The sequence below is a fragment of the Mytilus edulis genome, chromosome 1, assembly GCF_963676685.1.
Source record: "Mytilus edulis chromosome 1, xbMytEdul2.2, whole genome shotgun sequence".
NCBI lineage: Eukaryota > Metazoa > Mollusca > Bivalvia > Mytilida > Mytilidae > Mytilus > Mytilus edulis.
The window spans coordinates 35039435-35059603 of NC_092344.1; the positions used below are offsets into that span (position 1 = coordinate 35039435).

The following is a 20169-nucleotide window of genomic DNA, read 5'->3' on the forward strand; positions in this document are numbered from 1 at the left end:
TAATTGTTTTTGCTGCTTCACACAAATATTTCAGTATTTTATTTTTTTCTGGGTACCAAAACATAAAAACAAACACATTTTGTCACTTACGCGTAGCAAAAGATCTTAACACTGTAAAAGGAATTCAATTTAGACTTAGATGATTTAATTTTTTCATGAAGTTTTAATTAAATGAGTGAAACACCAAAAACAATATGGCTGGCAGTGTCTTTCTGTGCAAAACCTTGAACCATTACAAATACCAGGGTGTAGGGAATTGGGAAAACCCAAGATATTAAAGCTTCACAGAGCATGAGGAATTTCGCTACTGCCGGAAAACAGCCATACAGGGAAAGGAACTATAACTAAGAATTCATGGAAATGAAATGAAGAATGATATGATGGTGAGGTTCTATGAAAATAAATGAATATCTAAAAAAGAAAATATTTCAAGTTTGTTTTCTGTACATACTTCTTGTGCAAAATGGTTTAGTTTTAGAAAATCTACTTAAAACAGGCTATTATTTGAACTTGGAATTATTTTTAATTATGGAATTTGCATAATTTCTTGTGCTGAAAATTTTTAATAAATTCCATGTTTATTCTGTACTTAAATGTTCTGTGCTGCGCACAACACTTTCTATTACAAAGAAGATAGTACATTTTCAATAGAATGTACTGTGCCGCGCACAACACTATCTATACAAAATACATTATATGGCAAGTGTTATGATCTGCTTAAAACATAATAATACATTTTTTAACCAAATAAACTTGAAATATATAAAAAAAATTCCAGCACAAGAAATTATGCAAATTCCATAATTAAAAATAATTCCAAGTTCAAATAATAGCCTGTTTTAAGGTTTTGTACCACAAATCGTTAGTACAATGTATCCAAAAACATAGATACAATTACTTCATATAAATACATACAACTGAGAAATTTAATATCAGTTAATAAACATGGGTCACATAAGATTGCAATGATAAAGAGTCCAATTTCAGTTTGATTGGTTTATTTTTAACTAATAGTTTAGAAAACTGCAAATCATTACGATGAATTTGAATTTATAATTACCAGTTGCACTAACATGACCAAAATTTTTAAATCATTACTTATTTTCCAATCGTTTTATACAAGTATCAATAATTATGCTAAAAAATTACATGATTTCAATGCCTTTTATAGATGACTATAAGGGATGGGCTTTGCTCATTGTTGAAGCCGTACAGTGACCTATAGCTGTTAATTTCTGTCTCTTATGGAGAGTTCTCTCATTGGCAATCATACCACATCTTTTTTTTTATATGTATTGGCAACTGTTCCCAACTGTTAGAGATGTTTTTTCCCAAATGACTCTGAGCTTATTTAATTCCACTGTCAGTTTAATCAATTTCATAGTTATGTATTTACTTAAATAAAAATTTCTTGACATTCAAATAGTTACAGCTCTGGTTTTAATTTCCTAAAGCAGCAGGTAATATTGTATCTATCTAATCTCTAATGCAAATTTTAGATCTACAGAAGAAAAAAAGTAATCAATAAAAATCTTGAAACTGCATTGTATTTCAACTATAATTTGGTTAAAACAATTTTTGGCAATTGAATAGTGAAAATATGTGTAAATATTGTAAAAAAATTGACAGGTGTTTGCTTGATGTTCAGTGGCAAATATTTCATACTAAATCAGGATGGAAATACTTTTTAAAATATAGGAAATAAATTAAAACAATTAAATATAGAAGGGGAAAAACGCAGCTGCATGGTATATACCCCTCATTCTGTTTTGATCATTCATTTAGTTTTAGAACTTAAGGTAAACAAAATATGCCATCTTGTTATTAAATGTGAACTGAAGAACAAACAGCCAAATGGACTAGAGTTAACAATAATTTGTCAGTTGCAAAAAGACACATGTAAAGAACTAAAAAATCAGTAATTTCATACTGGGCCAAAAAATCTTGTATGAGACCGCTACAGTTTTGAATGAAGATGTAAATATGATTTGTATTCATGTTACTCAATAATAGGGGAATAACATGCATGTATATAAACATTGTTAAAGCTAATGTTATTCAAAGAAGTTAATCTACCATTTCTAGTAATTTGAAAGAACTTTTGAAAATCAAGCTCTGAATTATCAGACATGCACTCTGATTTTCAACATGCAATTTGTATGTCTACAAAAGATTGAGGAAAGGGTGCAAATAAGTATAGAATTAGATCCTCATATAAATGTAGTCATTTTTCTTTTTTAAAGATCTCCCAAAAAATCCAATGAAACATCTGAAAGATACCCCAAAATTTTCTAGTAGAAAACCCTCGATCTCCCATCACCTTGATTTGTGTTTTGACCATCACCTACTGAATAATGCTTATATACACGGCATACCACATTTATATTGTGTAAGGTAAGAAAATATCCAAATAAATAAAATACACATGTGTACACTCAGAATGTGCTAATGCCTGTACCCGTATGAAGGTACTTACTAAAAGACTTAAGCCTCTCCAGTCATATGACCTCATCACCATAGCAGCCAATGAAAAAGTCACATAAAGGATTGCATCATTATATGCAGTTTCTGATAGCTTAAACAATATTGTACAATAACACTTGTATATAATGTATTTAAAACTTCACTGTTCACTAAGTAAGTTTTAACTAGAAAAAGTTCACATTTTTCTCTCATCTGTATAGCTACGGTAAAGTGAATATTTTGTAAAGGAACCCCAAAAATATAATAAAATACTTATGCAGTGCTGCTTAACTGATGATAAAAATTAAGTCTGTTTAATTCACTTTGTAGTTTCAAGGACTAAGATGCAGTAATTTTAGGTTTGGAAAACTTGAAAGAGATACTAGTGAGTTATGTTTTTCAACTATTCCCGAATTTGAACTGCCAGACTGAATAATTTTATTATCTCATTGACCATCACATTTACCTTTAACGAGTTATAAATTTTAAAAAAAATTTTTAAATTTATAACATCATTCATTTCTATGAATTCTGATATTTTATTCCACGAAAATCAGGAGTTTAAATAAGGCAAGTTATAAAAATTTCCATTTATGTCAAGGTAAAATGTATCTTATATCATACAAGGAATACTGAATATTTAAATATACCAATAGATCAGATAGAGCTATAATCCTATGGATCTCTATTGTTTGCTTGACATATTAGAGATGATCATCTTGTTTTAACATACAATGGAATCAAATGAAATTATGGTATGATAGGAGAATATCTAAATCCCAATACCAAATCCCACCGCTGCCACCAAACCAGGAAGGAAAACTATAGAGTGCTCAGGTGCTCTTCACACAGTGACAATAAATGGTTATAACACGGAATATATTTACACATTAATATTAATATTACACATTACTTGAATATAATTCATTAATAAAATTAAATTACCAATTAAAACTAAACTAAAATAATATATTAATCTTACAAAACTAAATCCAAATTATATATATTTATATCAAATTAAACAAAAAACTTTACTTATTAAAATGTTCTCAATATGACTGAAGTTATAAAACAAAGGCTTACTCTCTGTAAATTGTGGGGATCTTGTTGTAGGTCTAGTACTACCAGTGGTTTCATTTTCATCATCTCGATTCTCTACTTCTAATAAATATAACTCTGGTGCATATGACTGTAAAAATATGTAGAAAGGAAATGGTTAAAGGATACAGATTGAATTTTTTACATTCTTAAAGAATTTTTTTATTTTCATTACTGTTAATTCAGAATATATTGTGTGTACTTTTTATTGCACTTTGTCATTTTGGACTTAAATGCGATTTTAATTTTTGCGATTTAAAACCAAGATATTTTTTGTAAAAATTCGATGACTCTTCCTTATTTCAATGCATTCTGACCAAGAAAGGCCAAAATTCGAACAAAAGACGTCCAATCCTTTTTTTTAGATGAGTTTGACCAGTCCCATATACAGACCATTAGATATTGACCGGTTATACATATATATACAGAATGACAGATCCATCTCAGGCTACGGGGTATTTCAATATGGACTCATGAAAGTACCCATTATTCTCACACAAGACTAAGTTAAGACCGTCTGAATTTTAAGTTTCATTTATTAGTGATTAATTGCAAAACTTTGTCACACTCTACAAGACGAGCATTTTTTGGAAGAGTGAGTTTAACTATAATCCTTATATTACTTGCACATTTAGAGATTCAATTATGAAATAAGTCAAAAATTTGTATTTATTTGTTTCAAATGTTTGCATTGAGCAGGTACAAAACTATAGATTATTTGACATCACAGGTGGACGAGGAATCAAGATTGAACTTTTTGTATACCTAAGCAATATAAATATCTAACAATGTTTGGTCTTTACTTACAGGATTATCATACTAACTTCATTAAATCAATAAGTAAATAATTATCAAAGTATACTTTTATTGTCAATAATGTCCAGGATTTGTATATTATAAGTAAACCTACTGTAACGTGGGGATCTACCTGCTATGTTCAAATATTGAAGAGTCTTTTTTATTCATGTTTTTTACTGGTGACTGACACAAATTAGAAATAATTGATTATTGTTGGGATTTAATGCTACTTTCACCACATTTATATATCCTGGTTACTAAGCCAGCTTTTATTGGTAGAGGAACCAGATATACCCAAATCATTTCACTGACCTTCCACAGAAACATATCTCATTGACTGAGGTAAATCTTATATCTAATATTAATAAGATGTGGTATGAGTACCAATGAAAGACATCCTATATTTAAGACTAAATCCCCATTTTGTTATCAATGTTTTCAAAATTCCTATGATAAAACTCAAGCCAAAGAATATGGAAATTTCAAATAATATATTTGTCTGGCATAAGTGTGATGAAATTTACTCTCAATCAGGTATTGTGTTACAATCAAAATAGTTCATTGTTATCTGCGGAGTTTAAATATACATAAATTCCTGTCATAAATCGGAAGATATAAATATGAATAAGATTCAAACAGGAATATCCATGGGTCAATGTCATGATTACATTACCACCTTCTGTTATTATAACACGAAAAATAAGGCAGAATTGATAAACTAACAAGCAACATAAACATTCCTTGTTTAAAGATGGTTCATTAATCTTACTTTTTTTTTTACTGTAAATGAGAATTTCAAAAGATTACGTTAGAACAGCGGAGATATCCTTTGTTCGTTTTCAAGGTTGAAGAGTTGTGACAAGTCATTTGGGATTATAAATCAATATAACACTAGTACCACTTAAAGCAATGTTGTATTCACAATATAAGATCGGACTAAAGTACAAATCGCAATACAATTTTTACAATATTCATGTTTTTCAAATTCTTTTTTATTGATCGTGCATGCATTAAACCTAAGATACCAACAAACAAACACAATAATCTGGATTAAAAACATTCTCTCAAGTTTAATGGGAGCATATTTCATCCTAGAACTGGTAGTCAGCTATAAATGCATCATCACAGCCCCGTCTTAGGATACTTAAACTATGTCTTCTGGTAACCAGAAAATGTGCAAATATAAATGAACTTAAATGATGAAAAACTTTCACCTTTTAACAAATTACAAAATTTTCATTCTACCTTTTATTACATATTTCTAACTACAAAAGAATGAACTGTCATTTCAAAGATCCTCAGGTGTCAAAATCAACAATTTTTTTATTTCAATTTTAAATGTTGAATTAAATCCACTTCACGACAGAATGTACACTGATACATTACAATACCCTGGTGACACAATCATCGACGATACCACATGCAAAGCTTACTTAGTACAATTCTCTGAACACTCAGTCATCTTTTCAATGTAAGAATGTTCAAAGTAATGTGAATGTATATTTCATGATATAATTAGGTGCAATATAAATTGAAGTGTCATTGATTATTTTAAAATTTCTTGATTGCTAAGTACCAATTTGAACTGCTATTGTCTTTGATAAATAATGCCAGGCAACTGAGATGATCTTAATCCTGTAATAAGTGTTTGCAATTTTAAATCATTCAGAATGATAAAATGGCTGCAAATATTTTCAAGTTAACTGCAAAATTTTGTCAAGACTTATAGGTTTGAAGGACCCTGTATTGTTCTCCTGAATAAACATTACTCTAGATAAACATGCCTTAGTAGAATGGAATTAATTCCTGATCCTATGATAATTATTTGCATTCAGGTCTATAGTACTGAGCACTGCAAATAATTTAAAGTAAACTGCAACATTTTGTCAATAATCATAGGATTAAAGGAGCCTGCATTGTTCTCTTGAATAAATATTATCCTTTGATAAACATGCCTTTAATATGCTAAATGAAATTATTTCCAGAAAATTCCTGAGCAACAGCTAGAATACTATTTCTTGTCCTTTCTTTTTATACATTTGGCTAAAAAATATTTTTATAAAGATTTCCAGTAATGACAGCTATTTATGAAAGCAGCAAAGATGAGATATAGTAAATTCAGAATTCATTGTGTGCAATTATTATTGCAATTTTGTCATTTTAGACTTAAACGCGATTTTAAATTTTTGTGATATCGAGAAAAATTGTGTTTAATTCATATAACAAATTTCAAAATGTGAGTTTAAATTGTTGCAATATTATAATCCTGTCGCATTTTTCGCAATAATAAAAACATTGCAATAATTTCTGAAACTAAAGTATTGGGAGACCTATGGGTATAATCTTATCATAGTCTGATCAAAGAGGTTTGTGATAAGGATTATTTATCCTTTTTATTTTATGTGATACTTACATTTGGAGGTAAAAAATGTTTGACTTTTAACTGGAACTCTTGCTTTGGTTTTAACTGAAAAAAAGAAAACAAAAACATTAAACATGGAAATCGCATAAATAAAGTTTCATTATATTAAACTTTCCTCCAATTGCAAATTTGATAGAAGGACAACTTGAACTTTTAAAATATAGTAATATATTATATAATATGACTCATTTCAAAAGCCCTTTGAAATATTGGTACTATAAAAGTCTGTCAAATAAATTCACAGAAATGTAAGCACGATGGTTACATAAAATTAAAAAGAGACACAGGGTATTGTAGGTTATGTTACATTAATGAGGCACTAACCCAATGAAACAAATAAGTAAAAGACATTAAAAGGCCAGCATGCATATCAATTTCTACTTTCCATAATTTTTACATTTTAGAAATTAATGATGTCAATAATATCATTTAAATTAAAAACAAATAAGACATTAAGGTAATTGCATTTTGTGAACAATGCTGAAAAGCAATAACCAAATCTCATCTGCAATCACTTTTGTGGTTGCATTCGATACCAAAACCATCTACTATCTAACTGTCACGTAAACATTTAAAGAAATCTATACCAACAAATGTAAGGACATAAGTGCATAAAATGACAATAACTATCTCCCAGCTCTGTATCCACTTATAGATAGTTCTTATGAATAATTTAACGAACAAAGTTAAATATTTGTAGACCTAGATGTTAAAACTTTAAACACATTTCAACACCACAAAGTTTATCTAAAAAGTTATCTGTTAAAATGTAGGCCTAATAATTTATTTTATGGTTATTGAAAAATATAACATTTGATTCCTTGAGTAAGATATTTCAAGTATTCATTTAAACTGGATATTGTATTTAACGGTTTAATCAATAATTTATCTGCCTAATTGCAGCAATAACATATACTTTATCAAATTATTATAAACTTCAATGAAAATCCAAAAGTTTTGTGTCAAAAGTATTTTTTAAAGATAAAATTTAAATAGTAAGACATCTTTGAATACCATTTTCTGATTTGTAACATTTTGCACTAATAATTACTAATGATCTGATGACACATAAACTTACAGGTCCAATTTCACGATTCTGAGGTCCTCAATAACAGGGTATTTTGTATCTTTTAAATGAAATAAATAATTTTATGCAACATTATGTTCAATGCATGTATCTTTTATTACAGATAATATTATTGAAGCTTCATAAATTCTCAGAATATTTATATGATTATCGTTGGTAATTTCAACGAGATTGATTTTCTTGCTTGAGCCGGATTGACAACTATCGACCAGAGTTCAGATGACAGGGATTCAAGTTATTATAGGTTGTCATATGACCTTCAACAATGAGCAAAACCAATACAGTATAATCTTATTTGTTCTGTCAAAGTAATTGTTATCAATTAAAGAAGCTTTTCCAATAAATATATCAATCAAATAGTCAAAATAAAGCATATTGTTTGTATTTCTACTTTGAAATGTATGTAAAACTTTTTAAAATGAAATTGAACATTTGCTTATTTCTAATATAGGGTGACATTAAATCAATATTTAGATCATTATTGGAAATTTGAAACTTTCATCAAATGCTTTATTTACATTTCTAGAAAGTTCTAAATGAAATCCAAATAAAAAATCTCTATGTCTTGTTTTAGATACCTAATCCGACTGACGTTGAGACATTGATATCAATGTTTACTGTCTTCCGTAACTATCGTGTATATGGTATCTACCGATAAAACATTTAAAACTTTCTCTTGTCGTTATACCAAAAATAAATACAAATCTACAAGTATAGTTCTTATACAAATATTTACACCTGGTTGATTCAAAATTTGTTTGAATAATAAAATGTCTTTCTTATTCTGATCAATCAATCATGAACTATTTCAAAAGAGTTATTAAACTGTGTGAAAATTCTATTGTTTAAAGCTAATCTTCCAAATAAATGATCTTTTTAAAGTATGCACTATAGGTATTCGTTAGAAAAAACATAAAGCTAAATTCCTATCTGGATATTAATAACACATGAAAAGCACATAAAGTTACTGGTATCATACATGTATGTTCTTTAATACATGCAAATATAAGCCAAATTTAGTACCTACACTTTATTTCATTGTAATTGGTCAGGTTCTTCACAATGTTATAGATTTAGTTATAAAGAAACTAAGATAAATATAGGATATTTAGATTAAAGATCTGGTATATAGACAGACACACTTAACATGTTAACTTTTAATCCATGGTATTCATATGTTAATGTGGATGGATTGATGAATTGGTGTTTATAATTCAGCAGCAACACAATTGAGACTAGCACTCTATCTTGAGACAAATGAAACAGTAAAAAAATAAAGGCATCAAATGTTTTAAATATAAAATAGAAGATGTGGTATGATTGCCAATGAGACAACTCTTCACAAGAGACCAAATGACACAGAAATTAACACCTATAGGTCACTGTACAGCCTTCAACAATGAAGACTATATTTCCTATTTGAAGCCTGAATATGCTCATGAATCTCTTTTTAACTCTTTTGCCAAAACCACATAGTGAAGGACACACATATTCTACATGTTTGCAGTTATAATGTGCAATTCACCACTAACTTGTAAGTACGCTAGTGGATGGCTAGAGTTTTGTACAACTGAAGAAAAAAAAAATAACTTGGGATGCATGAAAGTATGCAAGTGCTCATTTTTGTCTTAAATTATAAGCTGCCCAAAATGAAATCTTAAAAAAACCAGACTGTAGCTTCAATATAAACTGTCAGTTACAAATGAAATCCAATCAAAACAAAATTTGTTCGATACTAGAATAAAAATAGGAATCTTTAAACTTTAGTTCTACATTGCAGTTCAAACACTGAAAAATGTTCATAGTGATTTTCCATTTATCTTTTGCAGTATTGATGATGTGTTCAAATCTGTATATATAGCAACCGGAAGTTAATGTGTTCCACTTATCTCAAAAGTTATTTCATGTTAAAAGTTTACTGGTAATTAACCAAACAGTTGCATTATTGCATTTTCTCTTCATTCAATACCAGAATATTGATAAACAAGAATTTGTCCATAGTACACGGATGTCCCACTGGCACTATCATTTTCTATGTTCAGTTGACCGTGAAATTCGGGAGAAAACTATTTTGGCATTAAAATTAGAAGGTCATGTCATAGGGAATGTATGTACTAGGTTTCAAGTTAATTGGACTTCCAACTTCAACAAAAAATACCTTAACCAAAAACTTAAACCTGAAGCTGAACTGATGGACGTACAGACAAAAGGACGCACAAACCAATTCTTTTTTTTTTTTCATTTCTCTTAATTTGTTAAACATTATTTTGCTGATGAGCCAACTATCAACCAGAGTTAAAATGATGGATATAAGCAATTATATGTCTCCGAACAGCCTTCAACAATGAGGAAAAACCAATACAAAATAGTTAGCTATAAAGGCCCCTGACATGAAAAATTTGAAACATGCTAATGGATCTGAAATACCTAAACTTGATAAGTATTTCATTATGTTCTTTGAGCTTCAGATTAACCTTGTTGAAATTACAAATTCAAACATCTTATAAATCCTTTGGTAAACAAAAAACACATTTGGTACAAGTCCAAATTGAAATACAATTCAAATTAAGTCATGTGTTACAATGAATAGGTACAATTCTGGATGAAAGTTATTTACAATACAAATGAATTTGAAAACAAAAACATGTGTTACAATGTATAGGAACTATTTAGAATTTAAGTTCTTTTTATGGCAAATGAGTTGGAAAATGAAAACTTTACTTTTACATTAGACAAATGAGAGGGAAAGCAAAACATGTTCCATTTTAAAACACTTTATACAATCTAATTATTTGATTTGTTGATAAAATGGATTAACTTGATCAAACACATTTACTGGTAATTTCTAAAATGTGTATTGCTTCCAAAGTGGATCTAACTTAGTAAATGGTAAATTTTTAAACAAAGTACTCTAAATCAAGAGTAAGTAAATAGTCTTCTGAAAATAAATCACATAATGTTAAATGAAATTGTTGTTAAAACTTAAATCACACTTAACTTTCAAAAACAAAACGTTTATAACAATATAAATCTGAAGTTTACATGGGTATCATGACCAATACCAAGTTCTACAACTACATAAAAAATTGACAAAAGATGGACAGGCACATGAATTTGTTGTTGGATTAAACTCTGTTCATTTTAGATTTCAACCCTCCCTGTTTCGAGAAGTTTATATTAACCAATTATAGGTTAATTGTTTGATGTATATCAAACTGGTATTTTTTTTACTGTGCAATTGAACTGAAATAACTGCTATGAAAGGATTTTTACAAGAAACAAACTTGGAAATTTAAACTAAACACTTGAAAGTAGTTTTTTTTCAGGGCAGTCTTTCACTGAAATTCTATCCATATATTAAAGATTTAAAAGGTTGAATAAGAAGGTCAAGTGAAGTTTTCTGTGTACAATAGAACTAACAAAATTTATCTGCACTCAAAACAGTTCTTTAAATTTAAAACAAATCAAATACATGTATCCAAGAATAATTTCGTAATGTGACGTCAAAGTTGCATGAAAGGACTTTGGTTTTATATCTACAAAACACAGCAAGTTCACTACCCTATGAAAGCGTTAATCAATGCCAGTCTTATTTGAAGGAGTTTCACCTTGACCATAACTTAATGTCTTGTAATTAAAACATATATATACATGTAATAAATTCAAATATCACCATTTACTACTATGTAAAGAAAAACTAAGATTTTTATCAAAAACAAATTCTATTCATTGGTAACATGGTCCCTTTCAAATACTTGAACAGTAACGAGACTACTTAATAGTACCTTCTTCGGTAAGTTTTAAAGTAAATGCACTTTCCAAAGATTGATTGATTGTCAATTTTACTGAAGTGATTTTTATTGTTAGAAGGTCTTGGCAAGCTTTTTAAATTTCATCTCGAGTATTACAATACAAATTTGATTTAATCTTAAAACCCTTGTGAAACGTGCCAGTAAATACATTTTCTAGCCAAAACATTAAAATACTTTAAAACTGCAATTAATTCTATTTAAACTTGATTAAAGTTGAAAATGTTTCATAAATGAGAAATAAATTAAATTTATACCTATTAAGTTCTTAAATTTGAAAAGAGTTTGAAAACATTTAAGAGATATTCCCCATAAAACAAAATTCAATCAATTATTCAGTTTCATGTTAATGTATTCAAGAAATGTAAAGAAACGTCAAATGGAAATTAAGTATTTTGTAGTTAGTTAAAATCTTTTATAGATGAATATAAATATGGGCTTCAAAACAAAAGTAAATGGTCCACCTCTTTAAATTTGACCATATAAGTAACAACAAAAAATTAAAATTTTGGCATATGAGTTCAATTCTTTTCAACCAACTTTAAAACCATTACCAAAGATATCTCTCTATATAATCATGTTATGGTTTTTCTTGTCCATTACACATTAAGAATGAATAAAATCACCTTTTAATCCCATTCTATAGTCTCGCCTCACCTGTTCAGATTCCTAATGTTTTACAATAGATAAATTGCCTTTTTTATTGAGAACTATTGATATTTAAGTTAATGCAAAGATTTTTTTTGTAAGCATAAGTTTCTTTCTTTTGAGCAACATCTAACAAAGATTCTTGGAGGTATAGACTGGCTTCTTTTAGATGTATTAAACAAAATAGACAAAACACATCAAGTAGACCTTATTTTGTGTAAAACATGGGTCTTAAACTTTCATTTAAGTTGACCAGTGGTTTCCATACCTCTATGGAATTATTATCATCTTATATCAAGTGTGTATCTGACAACTAATTTACTTTGCCATTACAGACACTCAATTCTTATGATTAAATGGAGATATGGGGTGGTATACGTCAGTGAAAGAAACAAACACAACAACACAAACAAACAAAAGACAGTCGTCTTTTAAAGACAGGTGTATTAAACCAAATGTCAAGAACCAAATTCTCTCTTTTTTTTTTTTAAACGATCTGCCATTTGATATCTGGGGTTGAAGTCATAAAACTTTGCTCAGTGCTCGGAGCACAAAAATCATGCTCGAAACATAAAATCCAGCAAAAAACTGACTTGAAAGTTTTATGACTTCAAGGCCAGATCTCCAAATAAGAAAATAAACCATTTAGATGTGATCCAAATAAAACCCCAGCCATTGAGGAGGCCAACTTACCCTTGTTATACTTCTGCCTACACTTTTAAGAAATATAAAATCTCTAGGTAGTAATTCTGCACCAAGCTGGGTTTCTAATTCATCACGTAAATTGCACACTCTTGTCTCTGGGTGTACCCTGCAAATATAAATATAAAGTTGTATGTATAGAAAACAGACTTTTGTCTCTGGGTGTACCCTGCAAATATAAGTATAAAATTGTATGTATAGAAAACAAAACCATATTGTATCATCAATATACAACAGGAAACTTCTCTTTCTTTGTTTAAAAAAAAGGACCATTCATTCAATTCTGTATTTCTTTTTTTTTGCTCTTTGGCAACAATAATTTGCTTTGGTTGAGTCTTCTAGGGGCTGATTTGCTGACTTCTATTGCTTAACATCTCATGGCATTATATATCAGGAAAATAGTTTGGTATGAACTTTACTGAGCCACATTACTCTCATACACATATCATGCAACTCTTAAATGAACAATATTTCATCACACTTTACTAAAACAATGAAAATGTTCAAATAAAAAGCTAATTTCCTCCCCCCTCCCCCTTTCAAACTTCTATTTCTAGATCCTGGATCCACACCTGGCCTTGCGGTCATAAAACTTTCGAGCACAATTTTTGTACTCAGACTCAAGAATCAACCAATCAAAATACTGGATTTTGTGTTTCGAGCACTTATTTTGTACTCGGAGTACTGAGTAAAGTTTTATGACTGAGAGCCCAGAGTCTATCAATGAATTCTGCTCTAACAGGTTTTTTGTCTAAACTTGCATATTGTCTAAAAAAAAATTCTGTGTTGAAGGCAGAAACTTTGAGAAAAATGCTGTTCCTTTGTTTTCATTGATCAAGTGTATATTGGGATTTCAGGTCATGAATTAGTACACCATATAATTCTTCACACGTTTGGAAAATACCAACAGTGAATGTCTGATCACTAGCTTTGAGCAGACAGATTTTTAATGAACCTATATAGAATAATGATTGTCAGATTTTAATCAAACTTGGTAAGAAGCTGTGAATACCTGATGATTCCTGCAGAGATTGTTTCAGTGACGTTCTGGTTTAATAAGTTGTTATATCTTTCTCTCCACAGATCTGGTGGAACTATATATACATGTAAATCAGATAGCTGAAAATACAGAAAAAGAGAGATTGATTTTATAAAAATTTGAATTAAAATTAGAATGTTAACTAATGGTTTTTTGTTCCTGCTGTTACGATCTGTAATGTCATATTTACCGTGCAATGCAAATGAAATCATATTGATAATGGCATAAAACAAGTTGCTAGTTCATGCATATTGCAAATCTGCAAATTAAAACTGGTTTTTTTTTAGGGTTTATAATTTTATTACCAGTATGTTCTAATGAATTATAAAGGTCAACTCATTAAAAACTGTGAATTTAATCAAAACAAGACACAGACAAACATTTTTGTTTTCCTAAAGGGCATATCAATTTGAAATACTTATTAAAAACTTTGACGGGTGATTCAAAATAATTATCTGATTTTTTTTACCTAAAAACATAAACAGTGAGTCCCATTGATGCCAATACTTTTATGCAGCATACAAATGGAAGTCACAAGATCAGGCAGGCAAAAGAATAAACATTGAATGAATATGAAATACAGTTAAAAATACTCATACGAATTCAACATTTGTGTTCTGGTTCAAATTGATTCGGCCCAGTAATATTTTCAGTTTATTTCTATGAAATTGCAATGAACGTGCTCATTTATTGGGTTTGTAACTTCAAAATGTTAAGTCAATGGCTGCAATTTTAAAACATATCCCTACTTGTCTGGCTTCTGCAGTTATAAATCCATTTACTAACTGTAAATTCTAAATTTAATATGTATAAGGGAAATATGTAAATAAAAATTCTGTTTCATTTTAAATTTTAAATATCAGTTTTAAAATGCATCTTATTGATATGTGATTTGAAGTTTTAAAAGTTTGAAATGGAAATCTATAAAAATAAAATAAACAACTTGTTATATGTATACTTCAAACAATATAGTTAAAACTGGGATAGCCTTATAAATATTTCAGCAAATATAAATGTACCTTTAGATTGAAAATGATTAGAATATGAGTAAAATATGATTTTTAAAGTGCACTTTATCCCATAAACTGATATTGTTTTCAAAAATTAAGAAGAAGAAAAAAATGTAAGTAAAGATAAGAAATGCTTAAAGCCCCTTAAAAAGTTCATTTCAAATTGTACCAAGTTTGTTACTTGTACTAAGTTTCAAAACGAAATCCATAATCAGTTTATAAGATTAGTGACATAATTGAGATTTATTTGTGAATATAGTACTAAATGAATGAAGTAACTCTATTCTAAGTCTAGGAACTCCTGTAATATTGTATAAGTTGTTGACTGTTATTTCATGTAAGAAACAAACCCACATAAAGATTTAAAAAACTTTTCTCCATGGTCTCTTGAATCAGTGCTCAAAAATACTAAAATAAACAAAATCAGAAATAAATACCATGAACTTTGAAGTTTATGTAATTTTTGAATTCATAATTTAGGTTTAATTGTATAAGAATTTCCACATAATTAAGCAAGTCAAATGTCAAGTTTGCAAGATGAACATACCTGGGGCATAGAGTCGTATTACAGTAAAAAAAAGAAAAAAAAAAAGAAATTGAAAGATAAAATGGCATACATCTTGACAACTAGCAACAACACCTAATAATTTGTGTGACTAACAAACTTCACTTTACATAAAAGAATAGTAGCTAAATAAGATGATAATAAAAGATTTATTTTTCTGTACTACAACGTTAGGTTTGTGACATGTTTCAAGCCGTAACTTATTATCATAATTACAAAAGATAACAATTTAAAATTGACATAACTTATTCTGATACTTATGAAATGTTTAAAAACCAATTTGTTACCAAACGAAAGGAAATCACACAGATCAATGGATGTCTGTGGGTTTTTAAATGCTCGGACAAACTTCAACACCAGGATGTGTTTCTGTATTTATAACTTACACGAAACTATAATCCATCCTTGAGGAGAGTGCTATCAGGGATGCATAACCCCATTGTACTTAATGTTAATTTATATATATCAATATGACAAGCTGCCCGCAGATCATGATTGATGAAATTTCGATAACTTATAAATCGTAATTTAATAGTATAAAAATTATGTTTGAATTAATTCTGTATTCCACCCCCGTTACTTTTCACAGCATTGGCATGTACAGAATTCTATTTATATCCTTCTTAAAATTAATCGGAATATGCCATTATTTTAGGCAAAGAAAAAATACATATTTTATTCTTTTTACCACATGCTTTTTATAAGACATTTGAACAATAGTTCTACAAGATTTTCATCAAAACAAGAAAAAACATGTATTCAAATCTCGTTACCATTTCCATTATAGTAGGTGTTACTATTTAGGAGGCAAAGTAATGAGATCTCAGCTGTTTTGGTGATCTTTAATATATTTGACTAAATCAATATACCACCAAAGTTTATAAATCAACAATTGTCATTAAATGCTAATGTTTTGTATTTATGAAGATTTAATGTCAATTCACTTATTGTCACTTTGTTACCAAGTTACCACTTAACTTCCATATTTTCCCTTATCTATATTTTACAAGGGAATATATATTTATTAAGCACTTTTGATATCAATTTTCTATATTCTATCACATCTGTATGAAGGCATGGTATCATTATCAAAAATAATTTAACATTGGATAGCACTAGTTACAAGCATGGACAAATAACAACCCCAAAAATTGTGCTTTATACATTATTGGGCAATAAGCATAAACTAAGTATTTTACATTACCTCTGCACTTTTGACCCTTTGAACTTTTGGTCTATAAGAAGCTCTGCTAGCTCTGCTAGCCACATCCATAATGAAATCCCAAAACAATTATTAACAGCCGAATCTAAATAAGTTTTTAGTCTCCAGATAAATTCCTACACACAAAAACTATATGATTTTGAACAGTTATCCGACAATAAGATTACAATGCCACACACTATAGAAGGTCATCAATGATGATTTATCACCCAATGACGATTTAAAGGAATTATTTAAGGATTGATGTAAAGTTTCTAAATCCTACAATTACTTTCCATATCATACTGACACCTCCTCCGGGATACCAGTAGACCAGGTATGTAATATTTGTTATAGTAATATGTTAATGCAGGTCAATAGTTACTCAAATCCTCACCAATATCCCATTTGTATATTGAGCTCTTTACATATTTGTATTGCAGTAAGTTTTATCAGCGGTTTATCACTACGTTTTAAACTGTACAATACTTATTGATAATACAATCGATAATATTTCCTCTTCTATTTTGGCAATGTGTTTCTAGTATTAGGTAGCACACCTTACAAATGAACAAATACGTATATTCGTCAAATGTCTATCCGTTGAATGTTAGACTGTTTACTGAAGACAATTATTACACTTAGAAACGCCTCAGAATTTAAACCAATATTTAATCCCTGTATGAAGTAAACACAAATAGCCAATAAAAACAGTGACTGTCAGGTATACGGTGACAGGACTTTTAATTCTACTGAATTTAAAACTTATCAAATGAGGTAATAATTGAGTATATTTAATCCTGATCAATGGATTCTATAACACTATAGCACGTTGACGAGCTTTATGGTAGATCTATTAATGAATTGATATTACCTTTAACAATTAAAGAATTAATACAGAAATCAGCACTTCCCTGAATTAAAGGTATTCACTTGAAATGTGTCAAATTCTATTGAATTTAATTTAATAAGAAAGTGAAAAATGTATATACAATTAAAAAAAAAATAGCAGCATTGATTATATTGGAAATTAAAAAAATTTAAAGGATAACTTTAAAAATTTTCCAACTTATTCAGTTTAATTTTGAAATGATGACACTATGATACATGTAATTCAATTTTTATGATTTTTATTAAAAATATAACACATATATCTTCATGTGCAATAAACAGTTTAATAAGGTTTTTTTTAAAATGTCATAAAATGTTTCTTCAGATACAAGAATAAACCCAATCGAACTTCTGAAGTTCATGAATTATTCAGTGGTAATAAAATTGTTTAATGAAAGATATCTTTTGTGATGCTTCTCTCTACATCATTTAACTTTGATATTTACACATATATATCTACATTTTATTATTTGTAATAAATTTTTTGTTTAATATCTTATTCAATGCACGAGTTCTGTTCTATTTTAAGAGCATCTCTGGAAAATCTGAATTTTCCCATTGTGACTTGCAAATATAAAACCCTATATGAAGAAAGAGAGATATCTTGCTGGTCAACTTGATTTAACATGAACTTGTGACATATAAATCTTTACTTGTGAGGGCCACAATTTTTTTTTCTTTGTATAGTTAATAATCAATGTTAGCTGCGCCTAATAAACCGTGAAAAGTGACATTATTGTGTGCTACCAACTTCTAAAATGTTGCCTAGATTGTAAAGATTGTACCCTAAACCAAAACTTTAACCTGATACAAGAATGACTGACACACAGACAGGAAAACATAATGCCCCTTGTCATCAAAAACATTGCAATAAATCAATGATTTTCTCTGTCAACTACAAAATTGTACATCTACTAGAGTAACTTCAGGGTATAATCTATATAACTATATAAGAACATATGCACCCTACTTCTGAAAGGCTGTTTCTAATGAGAAATTAAGTACCTGAAATACATACTTAATGTGCTGAACTCGATACTGCCTCTAAATAAACACAGAATTTAATTAAGAATACTAAAGATTTTTTTTTAAATTTTTTAATTTCTGCAATTGTTCAAAGACTACACTCAGAATAAATACTGTATAGAAACTTCAACTAATACAGTTCAACAAACATAAATTCTAATTTGGTCTCAAAGATGGAAAAACCTTGTAGTTTACAAGTATTCAGACCAAAGACCTGTAAATGGAGCATTTGCACCACATGTACTAGACCAGGTATTTGCTAGTCAATTCCCTAAAATATATTTACAGGTACACAACATGAAAAAATAATGTATTTACACTATACAAACATACACACGTTCAAAGTTCCAAGATCACAATGAAACCTATGTCCCCATTGTGGAAAATAGTAACCTCCACACTCCAACTTTTGTAAGTCCTTCAAAAACTGTCTGTCCATGAAGCCCAAATTATTTCAAATCCACACTATTATAAAAATATCAGATGTCTAAAACAAAACTTGATTGACAATCGTCTGATTAAAATTTTGATTATCTTGGATCAAATTAATGAAAATGTTATCAAATTATATGTATTTAATTAAATTTGTTCAATAGTCTAATTGTTTAACCTAGACCCTCCAGTAGAGTTGAATATAATTAGAGAAGGTATTGACGGAGAATGATATTGGTAGCTACATGGAACAAAAAGTCCCGCCATACTACAGCATGAGTGGTAATGATTGTTTACCCCAAGGTTAACATCAGCAGTGCATAATGTTTGAGTGACCCAGTCTGTACAAGGACAGATATTCAAATAAGTGCTTGAGGTCTCTTTACTAGAGGCTCCAAGGTGTCTCTAAACAATAATATGAGTCAGAATTGCTTTTCTGGATTTACCTTCACCAAGAAGATTCAAACCCAAACATTTGACAATAAAAGACCTAAAGGCAACTAAATAGTATAGCCAAATTTGAAACTTAAATCCAGAAGTTATAACTACCAACATTTGAGTCTTAATGAGATTCATTTATTTTCGTGGGTACCAACTTTCGTGGAATAAGGAATACTTGCATGTTTGTGGATTTTTAATTTAGTGGTTTTGTCGAAGTCTGAAATTAAAATTGGAAATAGAAATGGGGAATGTGTCAAGAAGACAACAACTCGACCATAGAGTAGACAACAGCCGATGTCTACCAATGGGTCTTCAATAGCGATAAACTCTTGCACCCAGAGGCATCTTTCAGCTGGCCCCTAAACAAATATGTATACTAGTTCAGTGATAATGGGCGTCATACTAAACTCTGAATTACAAGTCTAATTAAGATATGCCATTCCTTGAACATTTGATGGTTCACTTGTACTCACAAAATCCACCAAAATTGTTATCCAAAGAATAATGATGATTTCACAGTACTTTTTATTATTGTTC

General features: G+C 29.2%; 1 protein-coding gene across 27 annotated transcripts in view; it reads right to left on the minus strand.

Annotated features, from left to right (window-relative positions):
- LOC139511639 (spermatogenesis-associated protein 1-like) overlaps window positions 1–20169 on the minus strand; it is a 56819-nt gene that overhangs the window by 25836 nt on the left and 10814 nt on the right. For 10 of the 27 annotated variants that reach the window (XM_071298779.1, XM_071298788.1, XM_071298707.1 and 7 more), the window contains exons 2-5: window positions 14040–14146; window positions 13019–13136; window positions 6773–6826; window positions 3547–3652 (exon numbers count right to left, since the gene is read on the minus strand). In XM_071298779.1, coding sequence (XP_071154880.1) covers window positions 3547–3652; window positions 6773–6826; window positions 13019–13136; window positions 14040–14146 — 385 coding nt within the window. Of the gene's footprint in view, window positions 1–90; window positions 112–3546; window positions 3653–6772; window positions 6827–13018; window positions 13137–14039; window positions 14147–16845; window positions 17651–20169 lie in introns of those variants that run through there. The other 17 variants (XM_071298646.1, XM_071298602.1, XM_071298732.1 and 14 more) reach the window with 7 other exon arrangements.